This window comes from Suillus subaureus (assembly GCF_016647635.1).
Source record: "Suillus subaureus strain MN1 chromosome Unknown BJ212scaffold_9, whole genome shotgun sequence".
Taxonomy (NCBI): domain Eukaryota; kingdom Fungi; phylum Basidiomycota; class Agaricomycetes; order Boletales; family Suillaceae; genus Suillus; species Suillus subaureus.
Window position 1 is genome coordinate 669,768 of NW_024538565.1, and position 17,698 is coordinate 687,465.

The 17,698-nt window shown below is 47.8% G+C and overlaps 5 protein-coding genes across 5 annotated transcripts; all 5 read left to right on the forward strand.

The window, feature by feature from the left end:
• Positions 1 to 542: 542 nt before the first annotated feature.
• BJ212DRAFT_1298134 (uncharacterized protein) lies at positions 543 to 1,933 on the forward strand (the record flags this gene model as incomplete). Its single annotated transcript, XM_041332662.1, has 7 exons — positions 543 to 720; positions 790 to 842; positions 877 to 912; positions 1,286 to 1,339; positions 1,391 to 1,457; positions 1,657 to 1,725; positions 1,758 to 1,933. 7 exons carry the CDS (start codon positions 543 to 545, stop codon positions 1,931 to 1,933), a joined length of 633 nt encoding a protein of 210 aa, XP_041195232.1.
• A 4,448-nt stretch (positions 1,934 to 6,381) lies between these two features.
• BJ212DRAFT_1478930 (uncharacterized protein) lies at positions 6,382 to 7,087 on the forward strand (the record flags this gene model as incomplete). Its single annotated transcript, XM_041339783.1, has 2 exons — positions 6,382 to 6,783; positions 6,839 to 7,087. The coding sequence occupies 2 exons, from the start codon at positions 6,382 to 6,384 to the stop codon at positions 7,085 to 7,087; spliced, it is 651 nt and encodes a 216-aa protein (XP_041195233.1).
• A 593-nt stretch (positions 7,088 to 7,680) lies between these two features.
• BJ212DRAFT_1061271 (uncharacterized protein) lies at positions 7,681 to 8,743 on the forward strand. The gene is made up of 3 exons (XM_041328963.1): positions 7,681 to 7,905; positions 7,951 to 8,045; positions 8,093 to 8,743. Exons 1-3 carry the CDS (start codon positions 7,732 to 7,734, stop codon positions 8,586 to 8,588), a joined length of 765 nt encoding a protein of 254 aa, XP_041195234.1. The 5' UTR covers positions 7,681 to 7,731; the 3' UTR covers positions 8,589 to 8,743.
• Positions 8,744 to 9,103: 360 nt separating this feature from the next.
• On the forward strand, positions 9,104 to 10,304 carry BJ212DRAFT_1342510 (uncharacterized protein). Its single transcript, XM_041335182.1, has 7 exons — positions 9,104 to 9,497; positions 9,557 to 9,578; positions 9,652 to 9,711; positions 9,758 to 9,955; positions 10,001 to 10,100; positions 10,163 to 10,189; positions 10,238 to 10,304. The coding sequence occupies exons 2-7, from the start codon at positions 9,565 to 9,567 to the stop codon at positions 10,286 to 10,288; spliced, it is 450 nt and encodes a 149-aa protein (XP_041195235.1). The 5' UTR covers positions 9,104 to 9,497; positions 9,557 to 9,564; the 3' UTR covers positions 10,289 to 10,304.
• Positions 10,305 to 10,857: 553 nt separating this feature from the next.
• Positions 10,858 to 12,702, forward strand: BJ212DRAFT_1061211 (WD40-repeat-containing domain protein). The gene is made up of 5 exons (XM_041328962.1): positions 10,858 to 11,193; positions 11,244 to 11,350; positions 11,404 to 11,980; positions 12,033 to 12,631; position 12,702. Exons 1-4 carry the CDS (start codon positions 10,954 to 10,956, stop codon positions 12,402 to 12,404), a joined length of 1,296 nt encoding a protein of 431 aa, XP_041195236.1. The 5' UTR covers positions 10,858 to 10,953; the 3' UTR covers positions 12,405 to 12,631; position 12,702.
• Positions 12,703 to 17,698: the final 4,996 nt, after the last annotated feature.

The window sequence follows — 17,698 nt, forward strand, 5'->3', positions numbered from 1 at the left end:
TGACGCTCAGAAGGGTTGCGTGGAATGTGTTCTCCACGTATGCCCGATGCGACCTAGACGAGGATCAATCAATTGTGCGGTACAGAGCTTCAAGCTTCGCTCACCTCTTGTGTGGATTGCAGTAGTGCAAATGCAGTGTCCAAGTGATGAGAGCTCTGCAGGGAAGACAAGAGACAATGATCCGACAAGGGCAAGCAGGGATCTTATACTTATCCAGACAGAAGCCAGGAGAACACGCGATAAACCTAATAGCCAGTCAAGTGTCACATAGCTTCTAACGTGTTGCGCCAAGTGCACGTGAAGGGCAGGATAAAAGTACCCTCTAAATTTTTGCGTCGTGCGTCGACACCACTAGAAACGATGATTGGGTCTAGTGTCCTTTCAAAATTAAACGCTGCTCTATTAATCTCCGCGTCAACAGCCCTCCAGGGATGAAAAGGGTACGCGCTTGTACAAAGACACCGTGCCTCTTTTAGAGACCAGCTGCTAGGTACGGATCCTGTGACCTGAGATCGAGATACTGACTGCCTTGAGTGATCATTATGGCTAGTACTCAGGTACCTGGATGTTGCCCACTCTTACGATTCCGTCACTTCCGAATGATCAAAGCTACATTGACGTCTGACTCCCGCGGTCTCTCACCCCAGCTCACCCCCCTAGTCGGTAGGAGACCGTGCCAATCTGGTACTATCTTCGGCGACCGATCACATCGCACCTCATGTGAGTCGTGTGTATATCAACCACTAGTATCAAGTTATGAATAGGACATTTGGTGACTCCTATCTGCAGCTACCTTGCTGTATGACTTCGTCAAAACGCAGTACCAGGCGGGGAGCTGTGGGGTGCGCGTTGGATAGTGTTTGCAGGTATTAAAAGGTGAAGAAGTTCAAAGTTCAAACATTCATAGATCAGGTCAGTAATGATGCAGATGTATCAACTAATCTTGCTTCCTAATCCGTTGAACCAGGCATGGTATGCTTCCATACACCTCGACCAATCCCAAGCTTTATGACCAACAGTTGACACAAACACACCGTTTGACCTACATGTCTTCCATTTCATAATGAGCTAGGCGTGCGTGTGAATAGCTAGTCTGGGTGGTGCAGGAGGATACTTCCCTTCTGCGTAGCTGACGCATAGCCTACACGGCATCCATTGCGACGGAGTCTTCTCCAACTCGAATCAGGGTTCAGCATGGCTAGATCCTTTGACGCTTCAATGCTGGTTTATCCTCTCTACATCTCTGGCACCAGTTACTTCAGTGTTGACACAAAACTTCTCATAGACTGGCGTTGGCAAGTTTTTGCTGATCAACTACGCATTTGGAGTGCGAAATGCGGTGGGTAGAACGCGACACTTCAACGAGCACAGCTACTCATATTGTCAATAGACCTCTTCGCACGATAAGCCAGGCGAGGCCAGCATGGACCATGAGCTCATCTCACCGCAAAATGATGGTTTGTTCTCCACAATGGCAAAGGTCTTGAACCAGCAGAAAAGGACAACCTCGATATAGTCTGAGATTTCATTGATCGTCACAGAGCAATGCCTGATCTGAAAGATCAGCTACATGCTGTTTGGTGAGACCTCCATCTTAGCGCGTCTGTACAGCAAGCTGACGACATACATGGCTTTGCTTTGAAATACCCCACGCAGGCTGGCATTTACTAGAGACTGGCGTGGAGCAATTCCTCACATCGAAGTGTGAAGGAGAGTTGGGAACCAGTACATTGATGGAACACTACCGCTCCGCACAGATCACAGCCAACGCGGGTCAAAATTTCCATTGTTTTCACTAAATCCGACATCCTCCTCGACCACGTGGAGCGCCGGCCGAACTCTGGACAAGTCCTCTCCCAAGGGTTTGAGCAAGGAGACCATCGAGAAACTTGCCGAGAGAAAAAGCTACAGGAAGTCTGTATCGCACCCCTAGAGAAATTTGCAAGGTTGGCTATCCGCATGTCACGGTCTCCACTGCGCCCAGAACATGTTGGAACCACACCACGAGTGCTTCTTTGGAGCCATCAAAGTCCACCGGCTTCAAGACTTTAAAGGGCTTGGAAGAACTAGTGTCAGATATGATAAGTGTTATAGGGGTTGTAGGTGTTGCTTGCGCATAGGTTACACAAGTGTGTCGGCGAGTTTCGAGGTTCAATATACATCATGATGTTGGTAAGGCTAAGTGGCGGAGCCAGAATTGAGACGCCACTCAAACAACAACAAAGGTCTCCTAGACGTTCAAGAAAGGGAGGATGTACGACAGTACAACTCTGAAGACGCATACCACATCGTTTCCCGTGACCGAAACGCGAAAGGTTTATGACACCAGCGCTAATCGAGAATACCATGAGCCTGTACAACTTTGAGGCTGTGGTTGTAAGGGCAATGTCTGGGTCTTCTTTCTGCTAGTCTTTTCTGCTTGTAAATATTATAGGGATGGTGTTGGAAACCATGGATAGTTCTTCGGTCATTTCCAGACTCGGACATCCCACGCCCGACTGCTTTGCAGCTTCACAACCAACATTCGTTCGAGCGACGCTGTGTTATATCATGGCGTCGGGTGGTGTTATTTATATCTAGCTTGAACGCCATCGTCATATGGCCACCAATTTCGCCGCTCACTTACTACCCCCATTCTCTACCAACATGACCATAATCTCAAATGATCCCATTTGGTGGTCGGCCATTAACTCGTTTCGTTCTGTAAGCTATTTCGTAGGTTCGTGTGCAGCAGTCGGATGTTGTCGCCGATGTCTCAATCTAACCTTGACTGCGGTTTCGCAGTTGCCGCCTTTGTTGGAGTAATGTATGATTGGGGTAAGCATGATAATATCAAAGGACTGCTGATAATCTACAAGTATTTTCAGTACTTACATTCGGACAAGAGGTGTGTTGATGCTATGACCGGAGCAGCCATTTTGCTAAGAATGGTTTTATAGGTCGAACTGGTCTGGGTGAGTAGAGTCTCATGTCAGAGGAACACAAAATGAAAATACACTTAATTCCAGAGGCAACACTGGTCCCCGATGACAATTCTGTATCTCGGTGTATGTAGCTTTCCCGCACGGTTGTCATTGTACTGACTTGAAAATATCCTAGGTACGCTACCTTGGAATCTTATATACTGCGTATGTTCGGAAGGCTAAACAATCGGTGTTGTGCTAATTGCCTATCTCTCATATTCAGCTTGGGCATACTGAGCACGTCTCCTTAGTACATTTGCTATCTTTGTTCCTTCTGACCAACGGCATACAGGCAGTGTTCCGACCATCTCGCTGACAGATACAGTGAGTCTCTTGCACAGATGTATGCTATTCCCCTCCAGTCAACCACTGTGCCGTGTAGGGGTGGGTGTGGCTCTTTACTAACTTGGTTCATTAATGACTATCACACTATACTGCCACAGATGTGAGTCTGTTTGGAGTGTGTGCTACCCGAGGCTGGTCACTGACTGGATTTGTCAGGCTTTATTATGTACATCATACGAAGTTGGATAAGTGCTGTGGTATCTACAATGCTGTTTGGTGAGCTTGGCACTTGCGAGACCTCAGTGACGTTGACCAGACTGAAACATGGTGCAAGTTATCATCATCACTCGGTTACATGCCATGTATCAAAGATCCAGAATGGTCCTGATTTTTCTCATTGTTACCTTCCTGGTTAACAACATTTTCGTCGGAGTGGTAGCTGTAATGATAACGATACATGGTTCAGGGGGTACGCTTAATTATGAATGTCAAAAAATTTGCATCTCATCGATTAATACCAGAGGAACTCATTTTCTCTGGCACTTACCAGTGCTTTATTGGCGATGGGGAACATGTCCTACTTCTGTTTGACATTGCTTGGATATTTTCCACTGTGTGGGAAGTCCTCGCACTGTGTCTGACAGTCTGGATTGCGGTAAAACATTTCCGTGAGCTGCGACAACATTCGGCAGGAGGGATTTTCAAGGACTGTTTCACGGTGTTGATTAAAACTCACATGCTTTACTTCACGAGGTGAGTTCATGCCGTGAATATGGGTTTCCATTTCCGCTAAAGGATCGGACATGCTAGCTTTGTTGCTGTTTCTTGTTTCACCCTCATTCTTGAATTCTCCCCAACACTCTCAGCGGTATGTCAATTTTTCACTTACCTCTGCATACGACCATGGTTCATCATTACTACGGAAGGTTTCTCTGGGCACTCAGATTTATACTGGGTTTCTTCAGGTTGCGAGGGCGGTGCAGTTATCTGTGCTGGGACCCCGCCTGATCCTTGGTGTTAGAGAACATCACGCTAAGCTCGTGGCCAACTCCGATGCAGCACCTGGCATGTCTTCAACCACTTCCCAGGAGTGCGTGCATATATCAACTGGCAGTGGTGTGTAACACGGTTGTCTGGTGCTCTGTAAGGAGCAGGAATTATATTTTTTAATCTCCATTCCAAGCCTCGTTGTAGTACTTATGTAGTTATTTGGTGTCCCGAAGTAGATTTCAAGGAGACATCGGTTTAGGCGATATTTTCGTCATAGTATGTATTCGGTGTTATCAATAAAATTTTGAGAGCAGCAAATGGAAGGTGACCATGAGGAAATGCTGGCCCGTTTGGCATGATGTCCAAACAATTATATTCGTCCATCTCTAAACATCCCAATCACGGATGGGCCAATCCGCACTAACTTCATCAAGGAATCCCTCCCTCGATGTTTGTACGATTGAAGTCAAACCCACACCTACATAGAAGCCAGGACTACCGCGCTCACCATGACAAGACCAATAACAGGCAGTCACACGTTTGGGACACCGTGCACTGCACCTTGTTTTTTTTTTCCATCCAACATCAGCAAACTAAGTCGGATGCAGCAGTGCAAATGTTCCTATGTTCTATATTCGACCTCCAGATCAAGTTGCACGGGTTCATGACCATTCCTTCGTTACTTTGTTCATTATAGAGGCGCATACTGCTAGCCACACCAGCCAATGTGTGTTTTATTTTCCTCCTCTGAACCCTCTTTGAAGCACGTCAACGTTTAACGAGCACACATTCTCCAGCTGGCAGCAACTGGCGACGTTTCACGTGCGAAATTTCTTCTTCAGCCAGCAGCGGAGGAGCTGTGACTTCGGATACGAGTTATCGTTGTGTTGAGATATACATTCCACCGTCTGAGATGTTGACCAGCATCCAAAATCCACTGCTGGTTGCCTGCAGGTCCTGCTTCTAGTGTTGTCGGACACTCGAGGTCTACGTCAGTCAGGAAGTTGTCAGCAGGAAAGCTTATCATTCGAAAATGGCTTGGTGGCATGCCTTTGGCGCACGCTTTCACCCGTTGTTGCTCATCGGAAGGCTGGTGATTAAAAAACACCTCCAAAATCGGAACAAGGAATGGAACAACAGCGAGCTGTTGAAAATAGCTTGGGCTGATCTCACTTGACCAGAAGTACCAGGAATGTTCTCAGAGAACCAACGTGTGATTTTTGCATGCTCGTGAGATGAGATATCGCTACAAAATGGTAATCTGTATGCACTCGCACCATCTAGGTTCTTTGATCGCAAGATGTAGTAGTCTGGCAGGGGATATGCCTCTGCACCACACTGGTTCAAGTCAGAACTGCCAAGGAGCTCCCGAAGCGAAGTAATATGAGAAGCAAAGGTGTCTCGTGAGTTGAGGGAGGGATAGGGCATTTGAAGCGGAGCGCGCAAAGACACCAGTTCCGACACGCAGGGTGGAGTTTGACGCGGCATGCAAGTGGGCCTTGATGTAGCATAGGTAAGTGTGGAGGTTGACACTAGTATGGAGGCTGCGAGGATCCTGGGGAGAAGTTATTGTGGTTTGAGTAGTGCTTGCCAACCTACATAGTACTTCTGAATGAGGCTTGACTTGGTAGTACAGGGTACAGAAGCTGCATCAGACTCGACAAGGTGGGGTCGAGCTCGAAATACTTCACACTGCATCTGAGAACCAGCATTAGATCAATGATTAGAGGCAATACAAGACAAACACAAGATGCACACTACATTATGCATTATTCCCGAGTAGTACGAACGCGGAGGACAAGTATTGTAGATATGATGAGAAGTGAATGCAGCACTTCAGGCCTCAGGCCCAGTGAAAACTGGTTGTGACGACAGAGGGCAGGGTATGTCTATATGAGAGTTACCGTATTAGTAATATGTTGAAATCTGCTTCTCGCTGTCGAAATAGGTAAACGTCGAGTGCAACACATTGCAGCTGTGCAAATGCTATGCATCGCAACATTACAGTCGCCTCCTCGTGCTGTCCGAGCTCTACCCACCTTGCCTAGTAACTCTCTTTGGTGTAACCGGGGGTCGAACAGCATAATTAGGTGGAGCTGGTGCTTGCATTGAGGCGGTTCTCTCCGTTATAACAATCGAAACAATGCCTATTACTACGAATGAGTGCAATGACAATTCCAACCTCTGTGTGTGCTCGAGATATAACTTCGGTAGGCCACACAACGTGTCTGCAGCAACTTGGCGCCGACATCTACAAGAGGCCCCAGAAGATGAGAAAGAGAGAATCCGTCTGGGCAGGGTGCTACCAGAGCATATGGTATATCTTCCGGCTGAGCAAAATCATGCATTGGCCCCAGAACCTGCTGCACACCAGCACCCTGATCCTCCTGGTCACGGTGCTCTGTCTACTAACACTGCCCGTCGAACTATTGCATTACGGGAATTTGCCAAACGCGCACGACTCGCTGACAGTGACAACTCTACTGTTGGACGTCGCAAACGCGCTCGGAATTCTGAGTTCGAGACAGACGACAATATTAATCAAGTACGTTTCTTATCATTATCATGATATATAGTTTCCTAATAATCATATGTGTAAGGATTCCATATTCTCTACACCCCGACCAAGCTCTAAAATGAACACCAACGAACCACGCGGTCGCAATCGTCCACGTGACTCATTGATGCGAAGAGCGCAACTCTTCGCATCCGAGTTACGTGGATACATTCCTTCATCTCCCTTGTCCATTTCTTTCGTTACCTTACCTTGTGCTCAGACCTCACCATCTCCTTGTCTCACCGAAGTATTTTCACCTCGCCTTACGCTTCATGTTCTCGTTCCGGCCTAGTCAAGTATTCGAAAACGTATATATACTGCTCATGTACTCTCCTACCTACAGCGAATCTTAGAGTCAGATTCCCGCTCCAAGAACGACCGAAAAGTCCTTCAGAAAGTCTCTGTCACGGCCAATTCCCAACTCGTCTCGAAGATATCCAACTCGTCTCTCTTCAGAATCGTTTTAATTGCAATTCCCTACCGAACTCTCACTTAGCCTTACATATGAATCATAGCCTGACCTACCCCAGCCTGACTCGCCCCAACCTGATTCGCCCCAACCTGACCCACCTGAGCCTGATTTGCGCGAGCAATCAGCGAATAAGCACCAAAAAACACTCACCTTTCGTCCAGGAGATTCCATGTCTAAAGACAAGACATAAGTAGCCCATGACGCGTCTAAACCATCGATCTCGACAACAACAACATCCCCGAGCATCGTGATGTTGGATGAGCTAATGATAGTCGGGGAAGACATCGATGTGTGGTAAGTTGTGAAATGAAAGGTACCGTGTCGAGACCGAGAACTTCAAGTTTCTCGATTCGGTATTTTCCGGCGGAGACAGAATATCGAATACAGACTCGGACAGTCTTGCTTTTACTTTATATCGAGCCAGTCTGTCCTATCACTGACTTTATAATTCTTACAGTTCTAGTATGTTCAGTATGGCTGGCGAGGGAGGTTCTAGCCTCTGGAACAACACCGCGTTTTCAGGGTCTTACACGCCTTCTCCTGGACCCACCTTGACAAATATGACGTCACCCGATGCAGATTCATTCTCGCCGCCCCCATTGAAAGTCCCGCAGCCACAGTTCAGCTTGTTTCAGCAGGTGAGTCATTTGCTACTGTTTCTATTAACTTACTGTATGTTTTAGGGTGCATATATGCACGAAAACCAAGCCTTGCGAGAGCATTGTGGGATCTTGGAAGCGCAGGTCACCAAACTCTCCATCGAACGTGATACTATCCAGTAAGTTTTTGTATGTACTTCATGTGCATTCTCTAATGTAATGATAGGGCAATGTTTCACCAGCTCGCCTCCTCTGTGTGCCTTGACGAAGCTGTGGAGTCTCTCAGCTCCAAAGGCACGCACTTATCACTATCGGCACCCAGCACCAGTAACGCCAAACGGCCCACTCGTGAGACGCATCCTAAGGTCAAATTTTGGACCCAGGACGCATTCTTGGACTGGGCTGAACGAGCTAGCGCGCAAGGGCTTCATCGCGGGAAGATTCCTTATCTCGAAGGCGAAAACGGAGAACAGGTCCCTGAGGCGACGGTCAAAGCTATTCGCAAGACTCTGCGTGGAGGATGGTCAGAGCTCGTAAATCGTCAGCTTGCACCGAAGTCATGGGGCAAGTTGGCCTCGACAGGAAACCAATTTATTCACTCGCTCATGGAAAGATCTTACCCATTGTTTACTCTTGCTCACGACGGATGGAAACTAGATTATCTCTGCAAGTCCTCTTACTCCGCATGGCGACGGAACCACCTTGACGACAATGGCAACTAGAAATCGAGGAAGGACAGCAACAACGACAGTGATGACGACAGCGACGATGGAGACTCTTCGGACACAAAAGGTAAGAAGCGCAAGAAAGTGAAGCACTCAAAGTCCGAGGTCCCAGAAAAGAAAGCCAAATGTAAGTTCTCGCTCGAGTTGCTTTACCCTACTAATATTACCTTACTCTAGTTACTCTGGATGCACCAATTCTCCCTTCTTTGCCACCAACTCCTTCGATACCACCAGCAGTACTTCCTCCCCCAGTACTACCACCATCTCTGCATCTTGCGGACTCGGAGAACGTAAACGTTCCCACCGTTGTTACTGCAGAGCCGAGTCCTCGTGCCATCGAAGCAAGCACCCCTACCATCATCATTACGGAGGCTTCTTGTCTCATTGAAGAGCCCAAGTCTCTCCCTACCAGTCATCCCGTCACTCAGCCATTTTGTCCTGCCAATACACTTGCCGAAAAGGAGAATGTGCCACCACATGCGACTACTACGACATCCACACCAATCAAGATTTTTTTTTTTTTTTTTTTTGCTTCAGATTTAGTCCTTTGGGGTCGTAGACCCTATGTTGGACATTGTCTCGTCATTAGCTATCTTTCATCTTTGGGGGGTTTGGATGCTTTTCATTTATGGTGCAGACATGTACTCTGTCACCGAGGTGAGCAGGCACGAAAGGAAAGCTGCGGGAGGAAGACGTGTTAGTAGGGGAGGTTGGTTATAGGGTCGTAGCTTCGTTGTCTTGTCTGGTTCGTTCTTCGATTTTGCTATGTGGTTCCTCTGTAATCGTGTCTTCTGTGGTTCCCGTCAGTGACAGCTTTGTTGGAGTGTCGATCCTTTCATGGGAGAGTGTATGGTTCGGGTTGGTATGTGCGGTTTGGGTATGTTTCCCTGTGACATTTTTACTGTGGTGTGTTATGTTCTTTTACATATGTTAATTCTCACCGAATATTGGCTTGAATCTTCCAGTGCTATTGATGTATCGGATGAGGTGTGGGGTGATTTTGTCGGATGTTAAGATGTGGGCTATTGACAGTGCGTCTCGACGTGCGGCGTTTGCGAAGATATGGCGTTCCTTTCGGTATTGGGGGCATACCAATCAAGATTACTGTCTCTAATCCTATGTTTGTCATACATGTTGCTTTGACTGGTATTACTAATCGTCTTCAGTTCGTTACTCGCATTGGCTGCTGCTGGCGTGAAAATCCCTCCGCTGCCTTCCAACTGCAACCCTACTGTGTCACCAAACGAAGGATCTGTCCTGTCCGACAAAGCCGCGGCCAATTCCAACGTCCCGAAAGTCAAAGTTGTCAAGGCAGGAACTTGCAAGATCGTGAAAATGCGCCCAAGCCCAACTAAGAACGGACGGTATGAGTCTTTTTTTTCAGACGTTGCTTTACTAATGCATTGCAGGAATTTATGTGCTCTTCGGTGGCTCAAGCAACTCAAAGTCGTTGGGACGACGGAGGAATTTTGTGCTTATTACGGGAATCTGACACCAGAGCAACGAAAGGTAAGTCGTATAATCTCTTGTGGTATAATCACTTGTATTGACTCATTCATGCTGACTGATAGGGATATGATGAGGAAGCAGCTGCACTCGTAAGTCCTTGATTCTCTCGATAGACCTGCTAAACCATCATCTACTAGGTCGCTACCGATACATGGACCAAAACTGTCTCCGAAGGACGACTTTATTAGATTTTGCACCATCCGATCCTGCACCATCGATCCTGCACCATCCGACATTCTCATTTCCTACAACGTTTGCAAGTGTTTTCGAGCCGCTATCCGCACGCATCATGTTTTCAAGCCGCTATCTGTGTTTTGGAGGTTTTTTGTACCACCTTTTGTACCCCCGTTGCTACAGTGCCTAATATTATCCGAGCATATTTGCGCACATTTTCAACTGTCTGGCAAAGGGAGCGAGTATATGCGCTCAAATGCGCAAATGTGTTTTACATTGAAAAAAGCACCTATGTACATGAGGAAACTCGCCCCCGCATATATTGAAATGTGCGGATTCGCTCACTACGTGTCTTATCATGTTCTCGTATGTTTTTCCACCGAGATGCTGACAAAATCACTTGTCGTCACACCACAACCCCTCCCGTCACAGTCAGTTTTCACTGGGCCTCAGGGCCTGTACGTAGATGATCATTAGGGAGGATCCAAAGTATTTGGAACTCATTTCGAGCCACATAGGATGATGTTTGAACATGATCTGTATGGTAAGACTGTACCCTAGGATTTGTGACACAGTATTGGCCCTGTGACATGCAGTGACGTGCACTGCCACAAAAATATCGTGGATTTGGCCTAGGTACTAGGGATTGCGCTCACCGTTTAGTTTCAACGCGTCAACAATGGCGTCTTCGTCTTCGTCCGCAGTGCCTTCGCACCCTGTCGTATTTACGACCAAGACGCCCTATGCACTCCCCTCCCAAAAATTTATGATCCCATTGGATTGGAAACGCTACCAGCTCTCCCAGCTCATCAACAAAGCACTCGACCTCCCCAGGCCTATTCCATTCGACTTCCTTGTCCATGGTGAAATCCTCAGAACATCCCTATTGGAATGGCGCGCAGAAAAGGGTGTCGGAGAGGTGAGAAAAGTGATTAAGTTGGTTTGAGGGAGAGACTGACATTGTCATAGGAAGATACATTAGAAATTGAGTATTTCGAAAGTGTTATGCCTCCCCAGCGCATATCTGAGCTTCCCCACGAGGATTGGGTGTCATCGGTATCATGCCGAATACCTCAGTATGTTCCATCACTTCGCGATCCATCTACTAAACCTCCAGTTATCACTACAGGCATTTTGTAACATCATCATATGACGGTCACTTGCGTCTCTTCGACTATTCCCAAAATCCCCTCCTTGATATCTCCGTGCACCAAGCACCCATCACTTCTGTCTGCGTCGTGCCATCGCCGTCAACAGAAACCGAGTCTCGCATTCTAGCAAGTTCGTCGCATGACCTCACCGCGTGTCTCACCCGCATATTTCTGGGCTCTGAGGGCCCAAGTGCATCCACCGTGACTTCTCTACATCTACACACCAGTCCACTATCTTCAATATCTACTGATGTATCTGGTTCGCACCTCCTCACCTCTTCGTGGGACGGCCTTATCGGTGTCTGGGACACCTCAATACCCAATGACCACCAAGTACCTCTAGACCGCGAGGATGACAGGAAAAAGCGGCGTAAGACTGCCTCTGCAAACATAAAACGGAAAGCACCAATAGCAGTGCTAAAATCGCACACCGCACGTGTGTCAAAAGCATTATTTGCTGCCGGCGAGCATGCAAAAGGGAAAGCCTACAGTTGTGGTTTTGACTCGACGGTCCGAACTTGGGACGTTGAGAGTGGCGTGTGCATCAACACTATTGTAAGTCTTATCTTTGCGCTGCCCGAGCTAAGCCAAATATTCCCCTAATCAGAACGTCCCTGAGCGACCGATGCTTGATCTCGCTGAAACACCCGACGGCAATACCCTCCTTGGTGCATCCACAGACCGCACTGTCTCTATCTTCGATCTCCGTGTTTCATCTCTCTCGTCTTCCACAGGTATCATGATGCACTCCGCGACTCCATCTTGCATTGCTACATCTGAGAGCAGAAAGCAGCAGGTAGTAACTGGTGCCTACGATGGCGTTGCACGGCTTTGGGACCTGCGGAGCACGAAAAGTGCTGTGACTAGCTTCAGGGTCTGGGATGGGATGAAGGTGCTTGCGGTGGATTGGGTGAGAGATGTGGTGGGCATTGGAGGCGAGGGGGGAATGGAAGTGTGGAGAATCGATGGGGGATCTTAATATTGGTGAAAAAAATACGACTGTATAGAGTTGGGTCCACGGAGTCGCCAGGTCGGACATCAGTAAAATAAAGACAAATGAACGCCAACCTTCGGTCTACATGTTCTTTGTGCTTGCATCCAGGTTACACTGAGCTGATCATCCCTAGAAGTCTCCCGGGCACGCCCGGGCGCCTCGCTTGTATCTTCGTTCACCAGGGGTATTCTCCGTTCAATCACTGAAATTAGGTCCTGCCCGGTCATCGGTGCTCGTTCAAAGTTCTCTCTCATGCGTTTGCGTTCTGCTGCATCAAACCAGACTCAAATTGGATGGACCTTCCAATAGATACGAGTTCACACATCGCCGAGGAGTACCGTATGTTGGTTTTTCTTATCAAGATCTTATTTCCAATGGAACAAATGAACATCACCCTCTGGTCTGCCTTGATTTGTACTCTTGCTGCATCGAATTGATCGGCTCCAGGATGTTTCTCAGGTACTGTGCGCCAACGGTCTTTCCTCTCAAAGTTCATTCTCAGGATATCTCCCCGCACTGGGAGTCACTTGACTCGATTGGACCGACCTTCTAATAGATATGAGCTCAAGCGCTCACGCATCGCTGAGGACTACTCTCTGGAGACTTTGTCCTATCAGGACTGTGTCGATAGGACACATGAATATCAAGCTCCAGCAGTCCCCTGTCCATTTGTCCTCGCGCTGCATCGAGATCATCAGCGCTAGAAACCCCTGTGGCATCGCGCATGATATTTCCGGCCCCATTGGTTCTACAAGCGTATCATTCAAATAAACACGAGGATGCGATGCTGCGTATCCAGGAGCTGGCTACCGCTTGTCCCAAACCAATACCCTTGCCCCTCGTATTGTGGAAGTGAGTATCGACCCAGTCAAGCCCAGGTTCGTGAGTTATCCCTGATGGGCTGCTGCTACATAACATCCAGGATATCGTAAATTTGCAACCTTTGGCCGTGATTCGGGGAGTTGGAGGACGCACGAGCATAGATCTACGGACTTTCGTCACCTTTCACCCAAGGGTGAAATGTGCCCGAGAAAAAAATACAATAGGTATCGACGCGTGTTACCTCGTTGCAGAGACTTCGCATACTATTAAACAGCTTCGGTCCAACCACATGTGAGAGGAGATCGTGCCAAGACTAGGCGACACTTCTTGCCTGGGCTAGGTCGGAATCCAGTGGTTTTCTTCCAGTCAGCATTACCCCGCACATCATTCCACGCTGCCATTTCTGTAACAAAATGAGATCTGGAACTTTATGTCTTGGTTGACAACGAGTGCTCCTCGTTCCGCGAACTGCTGACTGCATTTGCCTTGCCTTGCATTCTTTGTCACAGAAGTCAGACGGAGGCATGCTTAACACCGGAAAACGCATTTCACGTATGTTGTCTGGGCAGAGGGGCTTGATGATCTCCCAATGCAAGACAACCTAATTCCATTCTTGCTGGCAAAGCTACCACAGATATCCATGCTTGTTTGGCCATGAAACCGATATGTCCTCGGGCTGCCTGGCCTTGCGGACAAAGCTCGGACGATTGTTTCTCCGTGCCAGAGTTTTCGTTATACAAGTCATCGGGCGCGCGGCTCCTCGCTGTCATTATCACTGGTGCAACAGCACGGCGGAGAATATGAGAGAATCACACCAGATCACAATATCATTGGGTGAGTCAAATATAGCTTGACTTACAGCATGACAAATGTCGACTCGGGACGCTGAAGACATTGTAGCCACATGGTGAAGATTAGAGTTCTGTGAGCAATTTTAACCTCTACCTTCATATCGTCAATCAAAAACACTGAAATCACAACTCACAGGTTCACTCGCTCCGATTGACTAGACCGCCAGTGCCAACCAGCTCTCCACGTGGTACTCGGCTACCACATTAACTATGTTTCATACATTTATCATGAAGATCTAGACTCTAAAGCTCCGAGTTAGTGAAACGCCACGAGGGTGACTCATCCTCTTTTGTGGTTCACGTACGCATCAACAGATACAAGGTATCACATGGTATTGTCCGGCGCGCATCCCTGTGGGAGCTAACCGGTGATCTCGGATATTTTTGTGCGTATTGCTATTAGGCTCGCTTCAGCATAGGGTACCTCTACCTCAGCCCTCCACGGCGAGCGTACGGCACTTTACCCACGAGGCAATCAGGAGTGGTAGCGTTCACACACCCTCAGATCCGACTGCTAGGGGAATGCCTAACTTCATGTGCCAAATGCACCAGCATGTGCGCGCACTCATTGAAACTGCCAAGACCTGCAGGCAGCAGTCTAGATGCAGGCCACGCCATCATAAATTATCGAATACGTGGTAGTATCTCAACGGTTTACCAAATATTCGGTTTGGTAATGGAATCACGTACGAGGTGCCTATCTGGTCGATCGGCCAGTGCCTTCCATCGTGGCCCGCATATGCGCGTACAACCACCGCAAAGGAGTCAGCCTACTCGAATTGGATTTCCGGATGGCAAGTGTCCAAGGTCCTCATTCGCTTGTGTCGAGTCATGTTCCATAATATTGCCTATCGTACGCGTGTTTCATTTCATTTGTGTGTGTATTAATGTATCCCTAGTCTTGTGGTATCAGTTACTCATATATCAAGACGCGTGTGTTCATGCAAGCACAGATTAATCAGCCCCTATGCATTATGTGTTTGCTGACAGTGTTTGTCTGATATAGTACTAATCAATCAGTCCTGCTGAGCTCATACGGTTCACGTCAGCCTGGCATTGTGGCGGCTTACAAGTGAGTCACGGCATGTCCTTCGTATTCGCAATATTTTCACATCATACTTACCAACGCTCTCAAAACAACTTTAGAGCAAGATCTAGAAATCAAGTATCCTCTCTCTTCACATGGTCCATCTAGAAGTCGAGAACAAGGTAAGCGAGACATTAATCTGCCATTTGTGTTCACTAATGATCCTCCTCAGCTCATCCTGCATATCAGGTGATCTCATGCCCTTAACCCGCGAAGATTCTGACAGCGCCAGGCTATGTGCCTAATTCCCTGAGAATCTTGCCAATCGAAGGCAACGCTTGTCAAGTCAGTGGGATACTTCTGTTGTTTAGATGAACAGGATGTACGGCATTCCACAGCAATACTGTCAAAGGGCTGCGGAACGGGCCGAGTTTGATGCGTTGCGGCCATCTGTGAGTACATCCTGTTCATATTGTAAAATTGCACGCCGAAATGGGTTTTCCGAAAATTTCTATAATCATATGGGCACAGCGTAGTGCCTGCTTGTCGTGACTGGATGTCACAGTTCAGGCGGTGTCCGTACCCCGCCCCGTCGGTGATACGAACATAGTCCGTGCGCAGTCATGCGCCCCTATCCCTCCAGCTAAGTTCTGCCGCTGGGGTAGGTATTTTACCCCGCAGCTTCCAAAACTTAACTCACAAACGGCGAAAATCCCGCACCATAATCCGAACTAGCATATCTCACACCGTTTTCACCAAATATTTTTAATGGCCAAAATCCCTCAGCGCTCCTCCGCCTCATCCAAACCCCGCGTAATAATTTAAACTACATCACATGGCTAAAATCCCGCCGGCAGCGATAGGCCTGTATAGTCAATCTGGTGAGGGACCAAGATAGGCATGTAAGATCAGGAGGCGGTGTGTCGAGCTACGTTATTCAAGGCTCTCGTCGGGCAAAAATCCCTCTAAGATCGGGATGACGGTTCACCCTCTGCAAGAAATGATATGATCCGAAAGCCAGACCCCGGGGTCCCAAATTATCTAGCACACGATCAACGCAGCTAGATTTGCTATCGCGTAAGCTTCTGGACTGGACCTATATATGCCCATGATGCTCAAGTCAACGTTGACAGGGGTTTTGATCCCTTCCATTATCCACATGTCCAGAGTTCTTCAAAACCTTTAGCTTTACCTGGCATGGGACTAACGCAACTGGATTTGCTATCTCGTTGCTCTTCTGGATTGGACGTTGCCTTCGCTCATGTCCATAGTGACTTTGGCTATTCGCTTGCCAACCTTCCGAATTTGCCCCTGATTCGGCTGGCCGAATGAACTCCTAACCACGCCGAATCGCCTCTTTGGTCGAGCTGCACATCCTCTCCTCTTGACAACCAAACTTTGGGGTCCTAACGCCTTGCAATTCCAGCACTACTAGATCATATGCTTATTGGACTTGGTAGTTGACGAGCTCGATTCGGAAAGAGCCGAAAACTATAGTTCAGGCTGAACCTTAAATTCGTTGACATTTTGTGCACGTGTATCCTACGTACGCGTTTGTTTTCTCGGGTTCCATGTAAACGCCTTACTTCGACGATGTGGAAATTCAACAATGTTGTCCTTGCACGCGCCCAAAGTCCTCAGGAGTCGAAATCAACGACACCTTAACTACAGTGTTGTCAACTCGTAACACCCGCTTAACTCCGCTCGACTCGACTCGCAGCAATATTTAGGCGAATAGCTGACCACGTCACGTCACCGCGGACTCTTGCAATTACCTGGTACGCAACTAATACAACATCTCGTACACTTCCTGGACGCATCCGAGTTTCTCGAGAGCTGATACTATGACGACCTCCCGACATGAATGTCCTCGGCTCAACAGTACTTGGTCTGAATGAATCATTCAATAGCTGACCGCGTCACACGTTCATCAGTATCACTACCGACCTCGGAGCCTTTGAAGGTCGTAGTGCCTTGCGGTCATCGGGCTGCCTACACAACCACTAGATTTGCTGCTATCTCTAACTGGACGCATACAAACATTGGCGACGACGATTTTCATCCCTCCCGTCATCCAGGAACTCCTTAACTCCGCTAGACCCCAGTTGTAGCACCAGTCCAGTCCAGACACTAGACGAACAACGTCACGTCACCATCCAACACGCCGAACACAAAATGAATCTCGGATCTCTTATTTTTATTTTCAAACAAAAAAACCGCGTCAAGACCTCGTCATCATACCGCGGCTCCTCGCTCCTCCGACCCTACGCGAAGTATGACATATAATACGCCTTCTACACTCGCTTCAAAGTTTTCAGGCGTTGCTCCTACCCTGTAACATATAATCTTAGACTTGGACACTTCTTTTCTCATACCAAGTATTGCTATAAACGAGTGCGCATCGAAGTTTGAGCATTCGGTTCAAAAATTTAAGTGGAGCTTCAGGTGAATCATCGTCCTAAACCCGATTGAGCGTGCTGTATAATATTAGATTTTGGATTATGGACATGAGCGCTAGGGCCTTCTTTTCGCGTCTTGTCTTATATTAAATCAACACGCCTATGGGATGACTTCTGGGA

Bases quoted from the DNA above. Each gene is read 5' to 3' on its own strand.
- BJ212DRAFT_1061271 (XM_041328963.1), top strand. From the start codon at position 7,732: ATGTTCAGTATGGCTGGCGAGGGAGGTTCTAGCCTCTGGAACAACACC. The intron at 7,906-7,950 runs GTGAGTCATTTG...TGTATGTTTTAG, and splicing joins AGTTCAGCTTGTTTCAGCAG to GGTGCATATATGCACGAAAA. The intron at 8,046-8,092 runs GTAAGTTTTTGT...ATGTAATGATAG, and splicing joins ATCGAACGTGATACTATCCA to GGCAATGTTTCACCAGCTCG.
- BJ212DRAFT_1342510 (XM_041335182.1), top strand. The intron at 9,712-9,757 runs GTTTGTCATACA...AATCGTCTTCAG, and splicing joins ATTACTGTCTCTAATCCTAT to TTCGTTACTCGCATTGGCTG. The intron at 10,190-10,237 runs GTAAGTCCTTGA...ATCATCTACTAG, and splicing joins ATGAGGAAGCAGCTGCACTC to GTCGCTACCGATACATGGAC.
- BJ212DRAFT_1061211 (XM_041328962.1), top strand. From the start codon at position 10,954: ATGGCGTCTTCGTCTTCGTCCGCAGTGCCTTCGCACCCTGTCGTATTT. The intron at 11,194-11,243 runs GTGAGAAAAGTG...ACATTGTCATAG, and splicing joins CAGAAAAGGGTGTCGGAGAG to GAAGATACATTAGAAATTGA. The intron at 11,351-11,403 runs GTATGTTCCATC...TTATCACTACAG, and splicing joins GTATCATGCCGAATACCTCA to GCATTTTGTAACATCATCAT.